Source organism: Rhinolophus sinicus, linkage group LG10 (assembly GCF_036562045.2).
Source record: "Rhinolophus sinicus isolate RSC01 linkage group LG10, ASM3656204v1, whole genome shotgun sequence".
Lineage (NCBI taxonomy): Eukaryota > Metazoa > Chordata > Mammalia > Chiroptera > Rhinolophidae > Rhinolophus > Rhinolophus sinicus.
Genome location: NC_133759.1, coordinates 77,006,042 through 77,029,445, shown reverse-complemented (window position 1 = coordinate 77,029,445; position 23,404 = coordinate 77,006,042). Strand labels below are relative to the sequence as shown.

General features: G+C 39.8%; 1 protein-coding gene across 1 annotated transcript; it reads left to right on the top strand.

Annotated features, from left to right (window-relative positions):
* Nucleotides 1–351: 351 nt before the first annotated feature.
* SKP1 (S-phase kinase associated protein 1) lies at nucleotides 352–15,342 on the top strand. Its single transcript, XM_019740395.2, has 6 exons — nucleotides 352–511; nucleotides 3,294–3,390; nucleotides 8,725–8,798; nucleotides 11,844–11,987; nucleotides 13,692–13,832; nucleotides 14,450–15,342. Exons 2-6 carry the CDS (start codon nucleotides 3,294–3,296, stop codon nucleotides 14,483–14,485), a joined length of 492 nt encoding a protein of 163 aa, XP_019595954.1. The 5' UTR covers nucleotides 352–511; the 3' UTR covers nucleotides 14,486–15,342.
* Nucleotides 15,343–23,404: the final 8,062 nt, after the last annotated feature.

Sequence of the window (23,404 nt, the reverse complement as noted above, 5' to 3'; positions counted from 1 at the left end):
AAAGCGAGCCGCAGCCCCTCCAAGGACCAACCCTACGCTCTGCGCACACACTAACAGTTTCTAGCCTTGTCAGGACTGGGGTCTTTCATTTGGCTTAGGACAGCCCCTGCCTGAAGGACCCTGGCAGGCCGCGGAGTACCCCACCCATCCAATACCCCGTTCCCTATGAGAACCGCAAGCAGCTCTTTTGAGAGTGGCGGTAAGAATCAAGTCCCTCCCCCTCCCCGCCGTGCCCGCCGCCCCTCCGCCCGGCCCCGCCCCTCCGGCGCCCTGGGCCCGCCCCCCCACCTTTCCCTCCGCCTGCCGTCAGGCGAACTCCGCGGCCAGCCTCGCCGGCTCTGTGACGCCACGGGCCCCGGGGTCCTTGGCGCCTGCGCCGCTTCTATAAAGGCCGACGCCGCGCCGCGCCGCTGGAGTGGCCTTGTTCTCTACCTTTTTTCTTTCGTGTGTCTGCTGACGCCGCCCCGCTCTCGTCAGCCTACGGCCCGCTGTCTCGTAGAGACCGAGCATCGTGAGTAGCCGCTCACCGAGCTTGAATGGGTGGTGGCGTCGCGAATTGCCAGCTGAGTGGCCGCACCGCTGCGGCTTTGACCTGCCCGAGGCGGGAGGCACCTGGGCCTGGCCCTCAGGCCCGGTGGAACCCGTTTCTGATCTGGTTCTCTGGGAGCTGCCGGCGGGCCCCGTTCTTTCACCCCTCCCCTCGACTCGGCGAGGTCTCTTCTGGCCGCGCGTCGTCACGACTCCCTTTGGGCGCCCGGGCGGGCGGGCGGGCGGGCGGGAGAAGTGCGAGCTGAGCCCGGGATTGGGCCTTTTTAGCACAGAGCAAGCGTCGGCCGGCGCGGAGCTCGGCTGCAAGGCCCAGACTGCGGCCCGGGGCCTCCCTTGGCGTTGAGCCTGTCGGCCCCGGGGACCCAGGTTGGGGGTGGCGGTGGGGTTTTTAGTGGAAGGTCCCCTGGCTGTCGTGAGCATGGGTGCGTCTGTGTTTGTTTTGGTGTCGGAGGGAGTGTGGCGGTGGTAGTCCCGGGGATTTTGAATCTGGCTCCCATCTTCTTTCCCTTGTCTCTGGCGCCACTAGTCCTCGGTCCTCGATAACTGATCTGGGGCCGAATATTTGCAGATAGCCGCCTGCTCCTTCTGAATATTTCTATTATTTTGCCACAGGCTGGCTTTGCTGAAGCAGCTATTAAAATAGTAGATACCATCGTGTAGTATGGTGTGACTTTTAGGGGCTCTAACTCTGTAAAACGTAACTCCAGGTGTCCTGCTTTGGTTCTCTTTTATGGAGACTTAAGGTTTGGGTTTTGGGGTCATGAATTTTTTATCAGAGCGTCACAATAGAACGTATCTGTGTCATAGAGCAATGCAGGCTTCTCCACTGCCTTCTGAAAGGTGTCAGAATTTCGGGTCACTTAAAACACAGTTTTTTTCTTTATGATGTTGATAGAATCCACTTCATGCCAGCCATGGAGGGTGATTTAATTTCCAAGACCAGGAGTCTAAAGAATTGAAGGAATGGTCTTGGAAGCATGTCAATCAAAATTTCGTCTATTGCTACCTAAAAATTTTGCGCTGAATTCCAGCTGTATAACACTAAAAAAGTTCTTTTTGAATATTAAGTTTAGGGTTACAAAGTGCATCAAATTACAGATGAGCCGATTGCCTCCGTGCTATTTAATAAGATCTCAACTCCCTTAAGAGTAACCTAATACACAAATTTAACTATGACTAAGCAGATCTTGCTATTTATTGAGTTTGAAAGAAATATGAAATGGTCGTCTTGCTTAAAGGTAATTTTATCACCTGCATTGCCAGACTTGTGATTCTGGAATGTTCATTCCAGTACTATAGAACATAAAAAGAACAGAATATTTTGTGATTAAAAATTGGGCTCACATTAAAATATTTGTTTTGGGAATATCTTTTGTTATTGCCTTGTCATGGGGAAGGTCCTCTGCTCTGGGCCCTCTGCGTTATTGGCGAGCACTGGACAACATGGAGAAGCAGACATATTTGTGAACTGAAAAGTGAAATTCGATTCTTTCCAACCATGGATGAGTGAAAGCAGGATATTTCAACCCCTAGTTTTAAAACATAGCTTTACCTTTTTGCTTCCTTTCCCTAACAGCTTGTCTGTTGGGGGATGGAGATCATTGTCTGGGAAAAGCTGAATGAATATTTTAACTGATTTAATGAGTCTTAAGTCTTTGAACCTAAAATTGGTGCCATGGATGTTTTAAATGCCAAATGCTCCACTTTGAAGTTAATGGTGGCATCACAGGATTATGAATACCTCAGGAGCACAGGCCTTTAAAATCTATACTTGAAATTTGAAAAGGTTTTGAATTAACCTTTTTAGTCAGGTATTGCTGCCCTACCCCCCTCCCCTAACCTCCCCAAGAATCTGAAGATGGTTAAGAAGTTGCTGGCTTAGAACTGTTAAGTTTAAAGAGGTGTTTTTGTTTTTGTTTTTTCCCAGAACTCAGGTCCTTTGAAGTTAATTGCTTAATTAACTTTTATATAAGGTGTCTTTTTGCCAATGATTCATAATTGATCTGAGTTAATAAATACACTTTTGGAGCAAGTAATAGGTTATTACTATGAGGATTTTGGCAGATCTTAAACTTGGACACCTGGACAGTCAGTAATGAAAGATAAAAAGGACTCTGAAATTTAAGTTCCATATTTGGTTTAGGGAATTAGATTGGCATCTGCTTCTTCTTAAATCTTTTATTTTCTAGTATGTGGTCTTGCATTGAACCAACCATAAATAAGTATATCCTGATCTATTTGGATCGGAACTCAATTTTCACTGGTAGGTCTTAGTAGGAGAAAATTGTTATCTTATTTGATAGCTTTGTTTTTTTTTGGACTGATCTCCCTCGGGTTTGCAGGTGGTAAGTTGTGGCAGTTAACTGTTCAAATGGGAGTAGTCAGTATTCAGTGAGAGCAGAAAGACAGGCAAAAAGAGTAAATAAGTCCATTGTACATATATTTTGCACCAAAAGTATGGAATGTAACTCTTAAGTTTATACCAGTAATGAGTTCAGTAGGGCAAACCTTAAAAGCTTCTGTTTCTAGGAATTATACTTTGAAAAAATGTTATAAGAATACTTGTATGCTAGTTAGCCTGTGAATAACCACTTATAGTGTTTTACAGGGCTATATACTACAGGTCCTTAGGATTTGATAGTTTATTAACTATAACTTATAGAGGGCTTCTAACAGACTGTTATAGAAATGCCATATAGAACTAATCTCTTATATTTCAAATTCAATATAATTCCTTTTTTTAGATGCCTTCGATTAAGTTGCAGAGTTCTGATGGAGAGATATTTGAAGTTGATGTTGAAATTGCCAAACAATCTGTGACTATCAAGACCATGTTGGAAGGTAAGTTTATTTAAAAACCTGGGTCAGGGGAAAGGGGAAGAAATAAGCAGTTTGAGATAACCTGTGGACATCAACTTTATACAAGTAACAAAGCGCTCAAGAGTATGAAGGGGTGAAATGTACCTTTTTTAAATTCGAAATATTAATTGCATTTTTTGATACAGGCCATCCTTTTTGCATTGTCTGAATTAATGAAGTTTTTTTCCTTATTAAATAAATAAGACCATAAGCTAACATTAAAATGATTCCCAAGCTTCAGACAATGGCCAATTTCTGTTTCAAGTAGAATAGATTCACCATTTCTAATGACAAAAATTAAGCCTTTGGAAAGGAGATCCCTTCTATATGTAGCTAAATAGAGCACCTTGTTTCAACAGAGGGAGTAAACTGAGTAGATTGTAAACTGAGTAGATATCTGTTTTTTTTAACCAAGTTTTCCCTTTTGTCTATTTTGTCATTCCTCTGAAACTGCTGCAAAGTGTACGTGCAGCACAACAAAGAAGTAAGGTACAAAAACAGGCTCTTAAACATTTTGCACCTTTTATTAGTTAACATTGATCTTTTAATATTATCAATGGACATAAATAGTGTATGGAGACATACAAATCAGTTTCTAGAATTGGTTAAAAAAAAAAAAAGACCCCAAAACAAAAAACTTTGTAAGAATGTTCTTCAGTACTCAAATATCAAATGTTTTTATGTAGGCAAGATCTGTAGCTTATAGATGCCTAAGTGATACTTAAGAGTTATGTGCCAAGCGCTAGCTACGAGGTGTGATAGAAAAATGCAATAAATGTTTAAATGAAAAAAGTTATTACAGTAAAAGACATTGTTTTTAATCCCCCTCAAAATACTCCCCCTTGCTTTGAACATTTACCCCATCGTTCTTGCCACTTTCTGAAGCAGTTCTGGAAGTGCTCTTTCGTGTCTTTACTTCATCCTCCATCATGACGATGCTCCGTGTCGCATAGCACTTAGAGTACGGCAATTTCTGTCAAATCAAAACATTACGGTGTGTTCTCCTCCACCCTATTCACCGGATCTGGCACCGTGTGACTTCTGGCTCTTCCCCAAAGTCAAAATGATTCAGGACATCGAGGCAGTGCAACTAAAGACACTCCTGAAGAGGAATTCCAGCACTGTTTCAGAAAGTAGCAAGAACGTTGTCATAAGTGTTTGAAACAAGGGGGCGTATTTTGGGAGGAATTAATGGCAATGTGTTTTTTACTGTGATAAATTTTTTTTAAATTGAAACGTTCACTGTATTTTTTAATCATATCTCGTATATATGCCGGTGAAAAGTTGAGTGAGAAATGGTCTTTGCCCTTGAAGGATTTACAAAGTAGAAATACAGACACCAAGCAAGGCAAGCTGTCACATGGTATAATTACTGCGTTAATAAAGTTGTGTGCCAAGTGGCGCTGTGGGAGCGTCTTGGCTGATGTTATTCTTCAGGCTTGTTGAGAGATTGCAGTGCGTAGTCCTAATGAGGTGATATTTCAAATCTAGTAGAATTAGGATGTTTTGAGAGATCATTCTGAGGTAGAGAGGACTAGAGAAAAGTAAAATTGAAGTTGTTAGTTGGGGTTTTTGGGTGGAATGAGATTGTGATGCTGTAGTTGGTAGAGCTAAAGAAAGGGTTTGAGAAGAATGGAAAGAAAATGGCTTTGAGCTTAAATGTGTTGTTTGTGTTTGAGATCCCTTCAAAAGCTCTTTGTAACAGTCTATAGGCAGTTGACTATGTGGGTCTTGGTCCCTGAGTTGTAGACTCCTAGAGATAAATACACTTAACTTTGTATGGTGGGTTATGAGAATATGTATCTGTGGAAGTAAGTGAGGTTGGCAGGTGGCCATGTTGGGGCAGGAGTGTAGAAGTCAGAAGTGGAGAGTCAGTGGAGTAGGATTTTTGGAAGCCAAGGGAAGAGGGAGGCATTTTGAGGTGACCAAAGTGATTGTCAGATTTATATACTGCAGACTGGTCACTTAGGATTTCACAGTTAATAATTTAGAGGACTTCAGGCAGCAGATATTAGGTGTGTTAGAAGCAGAAGCTGAATTGTAGAGAGTGTGTCTTCTGTTTTCGTAGTTTGCTGACAGAAGCTAAACATATCATTCTTTTTGGTAGTTAATACCAATCATGTGGCACTTGCAGTCCTGTATCCTGGTAACTTACATAGGTCATTTCTATTAAGTTGTAAACCCCTTGGTACATCCCACAGTCACTGTTCGTTCGTCAAGTACCTGTTGAATGAAGACCTATGGTATGGTCACTTATAAAAGAGTGTGAAAGCAATCCAAGAGTCCCTAAAGGCAGGTGAGTAAGGCTTTATCTAGAAGATTTAGAAACTGATAGCACAGTTGCTGCCTGAATACTTTCTTTGGCAATGAAAGTGTTCTTTATTTCATCTTAGTAGGTGCCTGGCACACTAATCTGTCCTGTGCTGCTTCAAAGAAGCATTTGCCAACGTAAGAACATAGGGCTTCTTGAAGGTTTTCCACACCAACTTTGATCACGTAATCAAGTGCACTGATAGACAGCAACAGTTAAATGATTCATTTCCTCCACAGCATTTGGGCCTTATCTTAAGTACCAATGGTTTATACAGAATTTTAGCCTCTTGAGAACTGGAGTCTATTGAATTTGGCAACTTACTGCTTTCCTTGTTTTGCATCTGCAGTATCTCTAGTTATGGTGCGCGCGTGCGTGTGTGTGTGTGTGTGAGACTTAGAAAACAAAAATAAAACCCTTATAGGACAATCAGAAGTGGAAATCTTGGCTTGTGTACAGGTGGACTGACTGATTTGTTCAGGTCCAGGGTGTGGTATCAGGATACGGGTGTTTTTCAGAAGTCCTTGAAACTAAATAGCTTAAAGGAACGACTGTTGTACATTCAGCCTAAAAGAAAAAAGAAAAAGAAAAAGCAAATCCTTAGTTTAAATGTTAGAGGAGTAATCCTTTACAACCATAAGGCACTTATTTTTCATGTGACTTAAGCCTTCTTCCAAATAACATTTGGGATCTAAACAAACTGGTCTTTTGTATTATGTTTCCTCTAAATCTTCCCCAAACCCAAGTATTTTGCATAGTGTAACTTTTTTCTCTCCCCTCTGATTAAAAATATACTAATTCAGGAAAACATAAGTAAGTGGGTTGATCGAAGTTGAGATATTACCATTTTATAGTTTTACTCTAGGCAAGAGATGGGATCAGGGCAAGACCTTGGTGGGAAGGAGGAGAGGGGAGACAGGTGACTCCATCCATACTGGAAAATAATAAGATACTTTTTGAATCTATACTCCCTTGAAGCTGCATGTTAAGTTCATTGACCTCCATGTTGTATCATCTGTTTCATTTCTTGTTTAGACCTGTTGACATCATTTGAGAGTTGATCATTCTCTTCTACTTTTGGCTTCCAGGATACTTATTAGTTACCTCACAGCCTTCTGTCTCCCTATCTTTAAAGCTTGCAGTTCCCCAGGGCTTGCTTAATCATTAGACCTCTTCACTGTTCATCTCCTCGGTCGTTTCCTTGGTCATCTCGTCTAGACTCATAGTGTTACAAATCACCTATACACTAATTCCCAAACTTACCTACAGTTCTGATCTCTTCTTTTGATTTTTAGGTTTGCGTATTTAACCACTTGGTCTACCCTTCAATATCTAATTGATATATCAAACTTAGGAAACTAGAGTTCTTGATTCCCTGCCCTCCAAAATCACAGTTCTGTGACAGCCTTCCCCCATCTCAGTTAATGGCAGCTCCATCCATCTTGTTCCTCATGTCATAAACCTTAGTCTTCCCTGACTCCTTTCACATTCTACTTCCCATCTATTGGCAGGTCATATTGCCTCTATCTTTAAAGTGCTTATTGAATTGGGCTGTTTCTTTCCTCTTCCATAGCTATAAACCTTGTCTAGGCCACCATCTCGTACCTGGATTATTGCTAGCCCCATAATTGGTTTCCCTCTTTACCCCGTGCTCTGTACCATCTCTTCCTAATACAGTAGCTAAAATGCAGTAATAGAAGGACCTATTACTATTGGCCCCATTATTGATCTTATCTGTCTATTCACCCTTGCTAATCCTACTCTAGCAACACTAGGTTCCTTAGTGTTTTTAGAATATGCCCGACACTCCTGTTAGAAGGCATTTGCATTTGCCATTTCCTTTAATTATGTATTCTCTCCTCTTTTAAGATTTCACTAAAATGCTACCTTCTCATTGAGGCACCCTGATCAACTCTATCTAAATTTGCAACAGTTCTTCCCGTCCTTCTGTATTCCTTCCTGAGTCTCCACGGCCTAGGACAGTACCTGGATATATCAAGGACTCAAATGTTTGACTCAACACTGACCATGTCAATATAACTGATAGTCTGCTACAGTCAGTATAGCACTGTAGTAACTTTTGACCTCCAGTCTTGGTACATGCTAACTTAACTATTAAGTAACTTTCTTTGGCAGCGCTTTGTAGTCTTGTAGAAACTGAAGGATGGGCCCATTTGGTTTGAAAAAATATTATTTAGAATCTTTAAGTAGCAATGGATTTTTATGTTAAGTTTTATCTTTGGAGTTCATCAACTACTATGAGAATCTGGAAGTGAGGCCTTTTTACCAGAAAAACCTGTAGATTCAAAATTTTAGGTAATATGTGTGTGATGAATAACACTAAAGGGTATATGCCCTGATACTAAGTCTCAACCCACATTCTTTAACTTCCCTAGACATAATATTGTTAACAGTTCCTTATGTATCTTTCTGGAGCGTTTTTAAATATAAATATATAAGTATATCCCATTTTTGTTCAGATAACATCTTTTATATCTGGCTTTAAAAAACTTTAATCTTGAAATTATACAAGTATGTGTGGAACTGCCTGCTTTGTTTTCGTCAGTGGCTGCATGATCTGTTGTGTGAGGTTCTATTACTTGTAATATACTTTGTCATTGTTTTATTTTTCTAAATGCAATCCATCTAGAGAGTTTAGTATAAAGAATAAGGATGAAGGTCCGGCTTTATTTCTTTTTCCAAATGGCTGCCCAGTCATCTCAATTACACTTATTAAATCATTTTTCTCACAATTACGAACTCTTTGATACCATATTCCCATATTTGTCTACTCAAAACTTTATCTAATTTTGGGTGGTTCATGGACTTGTTAGGAACCACCAATTTTTAAATGCTGTTAAAAGAACTAAACTTAATAAAGTACGTTTTATGTAGTCCTTCAGACAACATGTCTTGCAAGTTACTTGTTTGAGAAATAGCCTGGTTGGTATAAATTGTTATAATGGAGTTAGGAAATAATGGCAGCTCTCTTCTGGTTTTCCTAGATTTGGGAATGGATGATGAAGGTGATGATGACCCAGTTCCTCTACCGAATGTTAATGCAGCGATATTAAAAAAGGTGAGGTAGCAAGCTACATACGTACATGTATTGTTTTCACGTAACAACATCCTGGCGATCTTTCTGTATTGATACAGAGATAGTTTCCTTTTTAAAGAAAGAGACAAAACTCTACGTAGTATAATTAGGACGCTAAATGTTTGTTGTAGTTTATTTAACAAGGCTCTGTGAATATTTGAGTTGTCTAGTCTTTTTCATTAACACATTTAAATTAATGAAATATAATAGTATGTGCTTAGCAAAAAGGACATGTTTTTGTATTGTTTGTCCACTGAATGGGTGTGGCTCAAAGGGAGCTTGAGAATAAGAGATGTACTTTCGTTTTTGTTTTTTCAGTTGATCACCTTACTTTGTGTCTAAGCATACACAGCTCTCCACATTGAATAGGATTTTAGTGGTTCAGGGCACCTGGCTCCTTAACAGAGCCAGCTATTTCAGTTGGGTTCTCATCTGAAGAAACAGCAACCAGTTTCCACATTGGGAAGAAAACTTGCTAGGCTTAGAGATGGAATGGTTAACTCCAGTTGGCTCCTTCCTAAAGGGTGTTTCAGAGGTCATTGACCATGTACAGTTTCATCTTCTGCTTTCTTTTGACCCTGGTATGAGATGCAACTGCACTGCATGTTTCTATACTCTTGCCACGATTGGCATTTTACCAGTCTGTTTAATTGCCCTAGATTTACGCGATTCTTCCTCTAAGCCTAAACATTTTTTATATGTGTTATTTGCCATTTATATTTTCTGCATTGTCAGTTTTCCTTTGCCCATCTTTCTAATGTGCTTTTTTTTTTTTTGTAAATTGTGGTAAGATATACACAACATAAAATTTACCATTTTAAGTGTATAATTCAGTGGCCTAAATGAAGTACATTTACTTAATGTTGTGCAATCACCACCATTAACCATCTCCAGAACTGAAGGTATTCTGGAGATCTTTTCATCATTTCATGCTAAAACTACGCGCCCATTAAATAATAAACTCCCGATTACCCCCTCCCTCCAGCCCCTTGTAACCACTATTCTGTTTTCTGTCTCTGAATTTGACTATTCTGGGTATCTCATATAAATGGGATCATACAATATTTGTCCTTTTTTGTCTGGCTTATATCACTTAGCATAATGTTTTCAAGGTTCATCCGTTTTGTAGTCTAGTAGGCTTTTTATAGGAGTTTTATGTAGAGTTTCTTCCAGTTTGCTTGTCTCATGTCAATTCATAGTATTTTATGGCTTTGAAACTTTATATTTTATCTAGTTAGTGCTGCTTTCTGGCTTCTGGGTGTTGTCTTGCCATTAACATTCTATTTTATAGTACTAATGTAAAATGCTTCTAAAAGGACTTTGGCTTGCAATCATTCAAATACCAGGCAATCCCCCCCCTTCCGCCGCCTCCTCAGGCAAGTTTTAGGTGAGGGAGGTACAGCGATGAACCAAAGAGACAAAAATCTCTGTCCTTAAGGAGTTTACATTGTAAAGGTGTGCCGGAAACTTACAAGATAAAGAATATATCAGATGGAAGAGCTGTGACGTAAAAGTGGGTTGGTAGGTGGAGAGTTAATTATTATAAAGAGAAAGATGGGCAGGAAATGCTTTACTGAGAGGATGATCTTTGAACAAAGACTATGTGGGGGAAAAGAATTCTGGCAGTAGGAGCAAGTATATTGACTCTAAGACAAGATCATGCCCTACCTTTTGAGGCGGCTAGAGCATAGTGAACAAGCAAAGAGATAGTAAAGAAGGTCAGAGTTGATGGTCTGGGTGATACACGGCCACTTCTGAGAATAATTCTTTTTAACCTATTTGCACTATTACTTACGAATATTTAAAGGAAGTGTATTGAATAATCACATGATCCCAAAACTAAAAAGATATGAAATCTCGTCTCTTATCTGACCAGAAACCTCCATAAATAATAATCAGCATTAATTTCTTACATATCCTTGAGTTTTTTCATGCCTACATAAACAAATACTAATTGCTGTTTCTTTCTTACACAACTGAAATACTTCTTAAAAAGCTCTTGTTTATTTCATTAAAGCCCCTTTATGCTTGGCTTTTCCTTCTAGAAATAGTTCTTTCCCCTTTTTTGCATCCTGGAGGTATAATTCCTTGGCTCTGCCATTATCTCTCAGCATTGTTAGTAACCCCCAACGTTATACTATGAAAAAATTTTGATGATCCAGAAGAGTTGAATTATACAGCAAACAACGATTTACCTACTACCTAGATTGTACAGCTTAACACTTTTGTTGTTGATTTTGGTCTTTGTGATGGGACACATAGACTAGCTGATCAGCTTCCTGACACTTTAACTATAATGTATTCAGTCCCCTAGTAAGAGAATATTTGAGCTTTTTCTGCTTTGGTATTACATTGAATAGTCTTGTGCATGTGTGTGGGTATTTAGAATTGCTTGGTCATAATGTATGTACATACTCAGCTTCACTAGATTATAGTAGATTACTTTTCAAAGGAGTTACTCTAATTTACACTCTCCAGTAGAAGAGTTTGTTACTCTCACACTATTGCCAATAATTTGTTGGTTTTTAAGATTAATTAATCTAATTTGGTAGTCTAAAGTAGTTGCATCTGACCATAGTGTTAGTTTTGCATCTAATGATGCTGAGCATTTCTTCCAATTTGACTATTTGGATTTCTTGTGTAAATTGCCTGTTCATAGCTTTAGTTTATTTCTTTCTAGTGAGTTTTAATTTTATAGGGTAATCCATTGCTGGTTGTACATGTTGTAGGTATTTTCCAGTCCTTGTCCTATCTGACTCGATGTATCTTTTTGCACAGGAGCTTTTTAATGGGGTCAAATACAGTAATCTGTCTGCAGGGTTCACGGTTATCTAAGATCTCCCACTGTCTAGAGTTGTGAAGATTCAAGCTTCATTTTTGCTTTTCAAGCTTGGCTACAAACTTGATTATTCAAGTCAACTTCTAGCTAGTTCTTAGCTTGGTGTAGGAATAACCTGGCCCCAGCCCTGGAATGAGTACCGTGTGAATAAAATGCCACAGAGGAATGAATTTTTGTTGTTATTGTAGGTCATTCAGTGGTGCACCCACCATAAGGATGACCCTCCACCTCCTGAGGATGATGAAAACAAAGAGAAGCGAACAGATGATATCCCTGTTTGGGACCAAGAATTCCTGAAAGTTGACCAAGGAACACTTTTTGAGCTTATTCTGGTATGTTTTTAATGCATACTATAAGATTTCTCTAGTTCAGAGCCTTTGGCACTTCTTATAGAGTTAAATTTATTAAATTGATTAATATTGAATTTTAACACTCTATGAACTCAAATTGCAGTGCTGTATTTAAATCTACATATCAATAATCACATTACATGTAAATGGTCTAAATACCACAATTAAAAGGTAGAGATTATCACATTGGATAAATAAATCAAGACCACTATACTGTCTACAAAAAGTTCTCTTTAAAGATAATGACAGAACTAGGTTTAAAGGGTGGAAAAATATATATTATTCTAACATTAATTAAAAGAAAACTGGAGTGACTATATTATAAAGTAGATTTCAGAGGAAAGAATATTACCAGGATTAAAGAGGGGCATTACATAATGATAAAGGGATCAGTTCATTACTAATTTTATCTGCCTAAAAGCAGAACTTCCAAAAAGTTAAACAGAAAAAACAATAGAACTCAAAGGATAATAGATAAGCAAATCCACAATGATAGTTGGAAATTTCAACACCTGTTTCTAAATAATTGATAAAACAAGTGGACAGAGAAATCAGTAAGGATATCGAAGACTTGAATAACACTATCTACCAACTTGTCCTAATTGATATTTATAGAACATTACATCTAATGACAACAGAATACTTTTTTTTTTCAAGTGTATACAACAAAGGTACACATGTTCTGTGCCATAAAACAAATCTCTAAGTTTGAAATGATTCAAGTCACACAAAGTACAGTAGTACCTCGGTTTTCAAACGTCTCCATTGACGAATATTTTGGTAAAGCAAATGATTCGGTTTTCGAACACGCCTCGGAAGTTGAACGTGTCACGCGGCTTCCACTGAGTGCAACATCCTGAGGCCTAGCTGTCAGCTGTTTTCGAATGTTTCAGAACTTGAACGGTCTTCCAGAACTGATTATGTTCGAAAACCGAGGTACCACTGTATGTGTTTTCTGATCACAAATTACTAATTTTAACAGTCAGTAACAGAAAGCTATCTGGAAAATCTGCAGATATTTAAAAACTAACATCTTCTCAGTAACCGTCCAGTCAAAGAAGAAATCAAAATAAAAATTAGTGTTTTGAACTGAATGGAATTAAACAACACATGAAAATCTGTGAGATGTAGCTATAGTAGTATTAGAAAGGAATTGATAACTAAACACTTACATTGGAAAAGAAGAAAAGTCTCAAATCAGTCATCTAAGCTTTTGCCTTAAGAAACCTCAAAAGATGAAATTAAACCTGAAGTGAATGGTAAAGAGCAGAAATCAATAGAAAATGGGAAAACAGAAAAATCAAAGAAAGCAAAAGCTGATTTTTTCAGAAGATCAATAAAAGGTAATGCTATAACTGCTTATGTTTGAATTATTTAAATATTTTTGTCAGGATTTGGCATGTGCTTATGTACACTCAAACACACACAGCAGTAGTGGCCATTCTTTAACATATGAGGTAGTGTATATAGTTTGCCTAAGGTAGCACAAGGGCTCCGTATTATAGAGCTATAACAAAGGACGTACAGATATCTTTCAGAGAATAACTTGTACGATTAATTCTTCTCCATTTAATTTCTTAAAATTAACTAGCATTTTAAGTTTAATTAGATATGGATTGTCAGTCACTAACTTTGGATTTACTTTAAAACATCAAGTGTACTTTAATGAAAATAATCACTTTACAGGCTGCAAACTACTTAGACATCAAAGGTTTGCTTGATGTTACATGCAAGACTGTTGCCAATATGATCAAGGGGAAAACTCCTGAGGAGATTCGCAAGACCTTCAATATCAAAAATGACTTCACTGAAGAAGAGGAAGCCCAGGTAGGTAGCAGCTACCCACAGCTTGTTCTGGATCACATGCTTTTTAAAAGAGAATAAAACCTTACCATGACAGGAAAAGAAGTACCTGTATCAAGGAGTCTTGACTTTACTTGAGGTATAATAGGTACCTTTTGTATCCCTAAAATACTCTTTATTTAGAGACGGGACTGTCTCTGTGAGTCTCAACACTTAAATGATACTGCTTTTTTATAAGCATAAGAACAATTAGTTTTCAACCAAAGGTGCTCTTTGATACTTACTTCTTAGCAGTTACTAGTTTTGTCACCTGGTACCTTACATGTAAGCCGTAAGTAACTTCAGAAAAGCAGGACCTATGGTGGTTGTATGCTAGGGTACTTCTGAGCAACTTAGTGAATGGGGAAGAAGGGAATGACTAGGTCAGAATGATTTGGTTGACACAGCTACAGCTGAAATAATGTGAATGAACTATTTGAATTTGCTCTGTTGGCTCTGGTGACTGAAGCTGTAATTGCCCCACTTGCTTTGCTTTTTTTCCAGTTCTCCATCAGACCCACCTTGTAGGTTATTGAATTATTAGGTAGCAGTCTTAGGAAAGACTCCTTAAGGCACTTCCTTATGTCCATCTCTTCTTCTAGGTACGCAAAGAGAACCAGTGGTGTGAAGAGAAGTGAAAAGTTGTGCCTGACACTGTAACACTGTAAGGATTGTTCCAAATACTAGTTGCACTGCTCTGTTTATAATTGTTAATATTAGATAAACAGTAGACAAATGCAGCAGCAAATCAATTGTATTAGCAGAATGTTGTCCTCATTGCATGTGTAGTTTGGGTACAGATTCCAAACCTATGGCTGAGTTTCTTCCAGTATGATCAAAAGTTTCTTTTTCCTTTGCTCTGAATAAAACTGAACTGTGGGTTCGCTATAGAAAGTGGCATTTTGGGCTTTCCCTCTTTCTGTAAAGCGATTTCTGCCTAGTTTGTTGTCCAGTTAACTTTAGTTTAGTGACCTTTTAAAAGTTGGCATTGTAAATAAAACAACTTGCAAAAGTTTTCTGAAATAGAATTAACAACGTATTATCTTTATTCATGAGTTTGGAAGCTGGAAAAAGCCTTCTTGAGGTAAATGTTCTGACGGGGGGTTATTAGGATGTCATCCAGCTTCCTGGAGTCAGGGAGCACCACTGGTATTGGTTAGCGCGTATGTAGTAGGACTCCCCTAATTGGACCTGAGGACTTGTTTTTGCATTTTTAATTCTCTCAGCTTTGAATGTGTTGGCTAGAGACTCAGTTACTACTCAGTTTGTAGTTTAGGGGGAAATATAACTAGACAGCTTTTCAATTAAAAAAAGACAACCCTTGTGGTATGTCATCTTTTTATCATCAGTGATCCCATGTGGGGAAAACTATTTACACTACTTGCATGTAAAGAAAATTTAACTTTTAACATTAACGTGTTGCAAAACCCAGAAAGCATCCATCATGAATGCAAGATACTTTCAATAAAAAGTAAGTTACATAGTAGGTAGTAAATGGTTTGCTTTTGTGTATTAAATGTGTCTTTTCACTTAATATTAAATGAGTTAAATTTATGTATGGTTCTTCAACTGCAAAAGACTTGTCAACAGTTCCTGTCCTATCTCACTGGAGGCTGCTGACAACAATAGGGTTCTGACAGACTTTTGTCTCTTCTCATTGTCATTGAAAGGTTCACTGGAGCCATTGCTTCCGTGCTTAACTGGTGTACTTAGGCACCCGAAACTGCACTGCCATTGTTTCCAGCCTCTCCCCTGCAGTACAGTGGAGTTTTCTTGATGGCTTGAGATACTGTGTTTCCCCGAAAATAAGACCTAACTGGAAAGTAAGCCCTAATGCGTCTTTTAGAGCAAAAATTAATATAAGACCTGGTCTTATTTTCGGGGAAACACGGTAGCTCACAATTTATTTTTGTTTTTTCCTCCTTGTGCTTCCTTTTTTCTTCCTTTCTCAGCCTCATCTGTATTCACATGTAGCCTTATTGTGTTCTCTTCATGTTTACTGTTGAGATGTTATGGCTCAGGTTATTACTTGACAGTAGTTTGCCTTTACTTCACCCCTTATTTGCCCCAAATCTACCTTATTTCATAAAGTCCCATATGCTGTCTCACAGGAATTCCCATTTGTTGTCTACACCAGAAATGGCAAACTATGTACAGCCTGTGTATGGGTGAAATCTAGCCCGCAGCCTGTTTTTTGCAGTCTAAAAATGGTTTTTACATTTTAAAAGGATTGTTAAAAAATATACACACAGAGACTGTATTTGACCAAAAGCCTAAAATGTTTACTCTGGCCTTTCACACAAAAAGTTTGCCAACCCCTGTGACTACTTGTGGATCCCAGATTCCCTTTATGCTCAGGAAGTAAGCTTGTTTTCCATTTGTCCTGGTTTTAGTGGGGAAGGTAGCAAGAGTTCAGTCCTAGCTGGAGTGTCTCATAAGCTAATTCCTGTTATAATGGTCAGCTCTTGCAAAAAGCTTAACCACCTCAATTGTATCCTTAGCAATATCGTGACAATCACAGCTCTTGACTGAAAGTCCAAGATTATTAGCATATGCTATGTTTAGTTTGGAAAGAAGACATCAGCTTCTAGGAAACGAGCGTATTAGCTCTTTTTTTTTTTTTTTAATTAAAGTTTACTGGGGTGACAATTGTTAGTAAAGTTACATAGATTTCGGGTGTACAATTCTGTAATACATCATCTATATCTCACATTGTGTGTTTACCACAAGGAGTCAGTTCTCCTTCTGTCACCGTATATTTGATCCCTTTTACCCTCATCTCCCACCCCCCACCCCCTTCCCCTCTGGTAACCACTAAACTATTGTCTGTGTCTATGAGTTTTTGTTTCTTCATTTGTTTGTCTTGTTCTTTTGTTGTTTTCAGTTTTATATACCACATATCAGTGAAATCATATGGTTCTCGACTTTTTCTGACTTATTTCGCTCAGCATAATCTCAAGATCCATCCATGTTGTCACAAATGGCACTATTTCATCTTTTCTTATGGCAGAATAGTATTCCATTGTGTATATATATACCATATCTTCTTTATCCATTCATCTATCGAAGGACATTTTGGTTGTTTCCATGTCTTGGCCACCGTAAATAAAGCTGCAGTGAACATTGAAGCACATACATCTTTACAGATAAATGTTTTCAGATTTTTTGGGTAGATACCCAGGAGAGGGATTGCTGGGTCATATGGTAATTCTATTCTTAATTTTGTGAGGAACCTCCACGCTACTATTAGCTCTTGATTTGTATAATCCCTAAGAATTGTTAGAATTATAAACCTTACTACCCATATTTAAAGGCTACTGGGATCTTTAGGTAAGATTGAGTGGACAGACAATATAGTAGTTCAAATTTTTGTTCCCTTCCTGGCTTTACAGACTATGGCCCTAGTCTTTATTTATTTATTTATTTTTTTATTTATTTATTTATTTTAGTTTCAGCAACATAATAGTTAGACATTTATACCCCTCACAAAGTGGTAGCTCCCCCATCTGCTACCCCTCTGACATCATATATAGCTGTTACAATTCCATTCTCTGTGATTTACTTTACATCCCGTGATGATACACACACACACACACACACACACAATTATAGTTGACATTCCACATTATTGTACTTCAGCTTCGGGTGTACAGCACAGTGGTCAGGCATCTACACATCTATGACGTGATCCCCTGATAAGTCCAGTGCCCCTCTGGCACCTTACATGATCTTTACAGCATTATTGATTATATTCCCCATACTGTATTTCATATCCCCGTGACTATATTGTGACTACCAATTTGTACTTTCTAATCCCTTCACCTTCTCCCCCGTCCCCGCCCCTCGCATCTAGTAACCATCATTTTTTTCTCTATACCTCTGAGTCTGTTTCTGTTTTGTTTGCTTTTTATTCTGTTCTTTAGATTCCACATATAAGAGATCAGGTGGTATTTGTCTTTCTCAGTCTGACTTATTTCACTTAGCATAATATTCTCTAGGTTTATCCATGTTTTACAAATGATAAGATTTCATTCTTTTTTATGGCTGAGTAATACGCCATTGTATAAATGTACCACAGTGTCTTTATCCACTCGTCTACTGATGGGCGTTTCGGTTTCCATATCTTGGCTATTGTGAATAGTGCTGCAATATGTGGCCCCAGCCTTTAAACAAGCAACCTGATAATCTAAACAAAAGTCCTGATAATGTTAAACTCTCTCATGTTTAATAGAGATCTGACAGCTCATCCAAGAGTAAGTAGGCTATTTGTGATACGGTGTACCCAAATAAATCATAGGCATGGTGTTAGGAGGCCCTTCAAGCTGGCTGCCATACCGTATTCCCTCTTCCTGGCTGTATGCTCACTATTTCTTTAATGTCTACCAAGAGTTTTCATGCTCTCACCCAGGAAAAGTGAGTAGCCAAACCTGTCTTCAAAGGTATCCACCGTCTCATTTCCCAACTATTCTCAACTAATACTGTGGCATGAAGTCATGCTGCGAGACTGGAGTCCTGCCACTGCCTCTCAGTGCCTACACGGACTGGACAAGTTGGAAATAGTAGCTGCCTATAGTGTGGGGCTGCTGGTGATGAAGACTCCTCTGTGATAGGCCTTTGGCTTCTCAGCTTTTCATTGACTATGTCGCTTGTGATCAGAAAGTAAACAAAACCCCTTTACTTCCTCCCTAACATTGTCATGGACTAAGGATGTGCCCCCTCAAATAGATTCTAATCATTCTTAAATTGTTGAAGCAAGTTACTTCTTTTGAAGTGGTTACACAGCATACCTTGTTTGCTTGCGCTTCACTTTATTGCACTTCACAAATGTTGCGTGTTTTCAAAATGAAAGCAAGGTCCTTCCACCAACAGAGAGACTACAGCTTGCTTTATTGCATTACTTGATTTATTGTGGTACTCTGGAACCAAATCTGCAGTATCTCCAAGATATGCTTGTATTTCATTAGCTTGCCTTCATAAATCTACCTTTAACACACAAAGTAGGTATTGATTTACAATTTTTATATTTTTCCAAAGAGTCACAAAGGCATCCCTTTAAGTTACAGATGCCTGAGTGACATTATAGCTGTGATTGGTTTATTCTACAATTGTTTGAACACGCCAGCTGCTGGAATTAAGCAAGCTCTATATTGTAACTTGGTGGATTGCCAGGGCTATAGCCCCGTAACATGATGTCATGGTAACACTGAGCTTAGCTGGGAGCTAGCTGGAGGAGGGGAACAACAGTGAGTCACTATGGCTGTCATGTGACTCAGGGCAGGCAGATATTCCAAACCACATAGTCTCTTCATTTACTTAAAAATTGACCAATTCTGTAGTCTTTTTTGATTCAAGTAAATTAAGAAAAAATTATAGGTTGCCGAGGCTCTTCATAGGGCAGTTTGAACAGGCATAAGGTGGCTTTCACCAGGAAGGAGAGAGCTGAGAGCAGCGGACCTCTTGCTCTGAGTGCCCTTTACATATCCACTGCCATCAGAATCTTACTCATCTTTTGAGGCTTAACTTCTGCTTGCCACCACTGCCATTTGAAGATCTGTGTTATTTTTCTCTTTCTGAAGCTCAGTATACATTCCGGTGGGAAGAAATGAAACAAATGTTTTCCCTACAAAGTTGCGTGAGCTTTAAAAAGATGATAGTTTTCAGTCATGTGGATTTGTATTAAAACTGATTTTTAGACAGGGAAGAAGAGAGTAAGGGAGAAGAAATGAAGTACAGGGAAAACACATGAAATGGTTGAATACCTAAAGTGTAGCTCCTGGCTTCTCCTTGGTAGGAGATAGAAGACATGGTTAAGGAGGCAAAGCATAAATACTGCTGGGATGGGATGAGTAACTCTTAGTAAAAATGTTCCTGGACCAAACAAGACTAATGAGCACATGGGGGCTATAGGGCTGGAAGGGTCTAGGAGAAACTGATTTGGTTTCAAAAGTCAAATTGGATTTGGTTTGGAGTGAAGGGATACCAAGTGAGGCGGGGAAGCAGTGCTCAGCCTGGAATTGGCAGCAGAAGGTTAGGTGTTGGTAGGTCTGCCGACAAATACAGGCTGGAAAGAGACATTAGGCCAGATTGGTGATAGAATTTTGGTGATGCTCTAGGAAGAGTATTCATTAGACTAGACCCATGTCAAGCATTGCAATTTTTGAGTGTTTGGACTAAAACGTTTTCTTTTTTAAAGTACTGGACTGAAGTATTCTGAATATTGGAGGTTTTACAACTAGAGTCCTGATGTCTTTTTCTTGTTTACGGTTAAAAATCACTATCTCCAAAGGGTAGAGAGAATGAGAGAACTGGATGTAAATATCAAGAAAAAGAATGATATAAGTAGTTTAGAACGTGTCCCTTGGCCCAAGATTGAGCCATTTGGACAAATAAAGAGGATTTGGGCATTCAGTCCTCCTGTAGAGTGATCAGTGGTTATGAGCAGTTTTGGTGACAGAAGGTGTTGAAGGTGTTTGGGTTTTTTTTCTTTTTTAAGGAAGGCGCAGCTCAGAGTGGCTCATATGGGGATTGAACTGGCAACCTTGGTGCTACCAACACCACACTCTAACCAACTGAGCTAACCAGCCACCCCTTGAATGTGTTCTTGTTTGACAGATTTCCATTGTGGGACTTTGAGGATAGTTTAACTCATGGATGACTGCTGTTTTGCAGTATTTTGCACTGATGGCTGCATCTGGTCTGTGCACCAATACTGACAGGCATTTTGTCGGAGGAATATAGTTGCTCACAGTAATGCCTGCTTCCACGTCTCTAGTTCTCATGACCTGATACCACTCAACTTGACATTTTCACGAAGTATTCACTGAGCTTCTAACCTGCTATATGCCAATCTCTTTCACTCAGAGGATCAGCCTATTCCATAAAAGTGCTCTCACTTGCAATGCTTCCCATGTATGATGCAAATTCATATTTGTTTTTTCTGTGCTGAGTGTACCATTTCATAGCAGCAACCTCTAACTCTTACCTGCTTCAAATGGTTTGCAGATAGTTGTGTCCCATCAGGCTTACAGGATGGGTGGAAATACAGAGAGCAACACTCTCAGAAATCTGTATCCAAGAGGAGTGTCCAGAGTGTCTTTTTTTCTCTTTTTGGGGAGTGGAACCTGATTCCTACTCCTCTGTATTTCTTTCCCTACCCGACATTAATTGCACATGCTTGAAAGAACAACACTTCAGATAAAGGAATGAGAGAATACCTGGATGAAAAAGTAAGCCCGGGTCCATAGTCCAGAACTTCTGGTGAACTTGAAGTATCACCCTGAACTAGTTAACTGTCTCCCATATAATTCCTAGCTGCTGAAATACTGCTTACCTTGTATTGCTAATGACCTCATTCATGAGGACTACTAGGGACAGGGACAGGATAGTTCCAGCCCAGGACAGAATGGGCCCTTTTCAGTTCTCTGCCCAATCCCGTCCTTAACCTCATAATCTCTCCTGACCTGAGTTAGGCTTTTATTCCAGGGAACTAACTATGGAAATATCCCCATCTGTGTTCTGTCTTAAAAGTCCCTGTTTGAGTACATGCAGTTAGGGCTCCTCTCAGACCACCTTGCCCATTGTGGACAAGTAGACCAGTGAAAGTCTGTTAGCTGCTCCTGACCAGTGGGGAGCCCAGGAGCCTGAGGTAGAGTCCTACAGTTATTGGAGATCCGAGATAGATTGGAATCATTGGGATTGGGGGAGTTGACACAACCTAGGAACTAGCGTCTGCTTGCACGGTCGGCGCTGTTCAAGGACCCATGGTGAACAAAGTTCTCAGGAGACCTGAGAAACAGCCAAATGCTAAAGCAGCCTTTTCAATCCAAAAAGCCAATTCAGTTGTTTTATGTTATGAATGAGTTTTTGGTCTCGTCTACTTTGATGCACAGGCCTGGCAAGTCCTTGTTACCCGTGTCCCTTCCGTGCTGTTTTTCTAGAAATGCATGCAGGAACCCAGTCCTTTGGAACAACGTAAAGGACCATTTTCTTTGCCTCCACTTGTGGCCTTCCTGTCCAGGTTTATTGTACACTGACAGGCTGTGCTTCTGGGCCATTCAGAAGATGGTTATAGCTCAGAAGACAGCCTAGCCATGGGGCTGCCTGTGAAAGGGGACAACACGTTGGCAGACTTGGGAAGGCCTGCTAACTTGCTGGGCTGAGCCGTCACCAAGTCCTCTGAGCACAGGACGGCAGCGGGAGCCGCTGCAGCAGGGGGTCAAGATCTGTATTTCAAGCGAATCTTGCAATTGTCTGGGAATGTGTAAGGGAGGTTGGGTTATCTTATGTCTCAGAAAACGGGACTGGTTCTTGGCTGGCAGTGAGGTGGGACTGAGGTGGTATTTGAAGTTGAATTGGGGGCTGCCCTCTCAAGTCACCCTGCGACCTCACAGGAATGTGCTGCTGTGATCTGGGCGAGTTTCAGTTTCCTCTTTGAAGTCAGTGTTTTTTTTAAAGGCTGGTTTGATTTTGACAATGATGCCAAAGCCCCCCTTCTCTACTCACACACACAAAGGCTGCATTGTCCCTGTACCCAGTGTGCTCTAAATAAGACACCAGATCAGATGCAGCAGCCTAGTCTTGCATAAGCCTTGGTTAGAATGTAGTTTTTTGAAACAACTAGGCCAGTAGCCAGAGCGGGATTCTTTAAATGGGACAGATGTCAAGAGAAATGGCTCGTCTCCTCTAGCACTCTTCCAGAAAAAAAGCAAGTCTGGGATTACAACTTCCAGTGCCCTACTTTAAATAGACACTACTCTGGAAGATGACTTTATTTATAAATATTTGAAAAAATCCAAAAAATACCTGTGAAAATTACAATGCGTGATGGTGGCCCAGTGGCTGCTTGTTGTATACAGTTCTTGCCCAACATTTGTACCTAATGGTTGACTGACCTATTGAGGTGGCTTTATGACACCTTTTGCATTCATGATGGGTCTCAAGAAATTAACAGTGTATTTTAACAAGCTGCTGTGTGAAAAGTGGGTTGTAGATCTATCAAACTTCACAGGCTTTGTATAAAAATATGAAGATACTTCAAGCATTAATCAATACCTTTGGGAGGGAAGGGTACTTTAAAACACCTTTTGGGTTTTATACCAGGTTATAAGACTTGTTTGCTCATTTTCCTCATAATAGTATACTTACGGAGTATTTTCTTTTCTCTCAGCCCAGAGAAAATGGAGCCTAGTGGTCATGTGCACTTTGTCTGGTTGGATTGTCTTAGGGTCTGTGGGTGGCAGTTTCCAACCCATTGTCATGAGCAGTGGATGGGGGGGGGGGCGGGTAGACTGGGCCTGTGCCTGCACCAGTTGAGGTCAGGATTGGCGGGGAGGAGGGTAAGAGCAAGGCTTGGGATGGGAGCTTATTCCCTGCATGAGCCTGGCTGGGGCGGGGAGGGGGTTGGGGCAGGGATAGTAGTAACCGACTTTTGTAGGTTGAAAGTCTTGAGAACATGTGTACCAGTATAGAGAATAAACCCCAAGTTTTGCGGTTGCAGAGGAAAGTGTCATGCTGTTGTTGAACAGCTTGCTCCCCAGGGTCAAGCTTTGAAAAAGAAA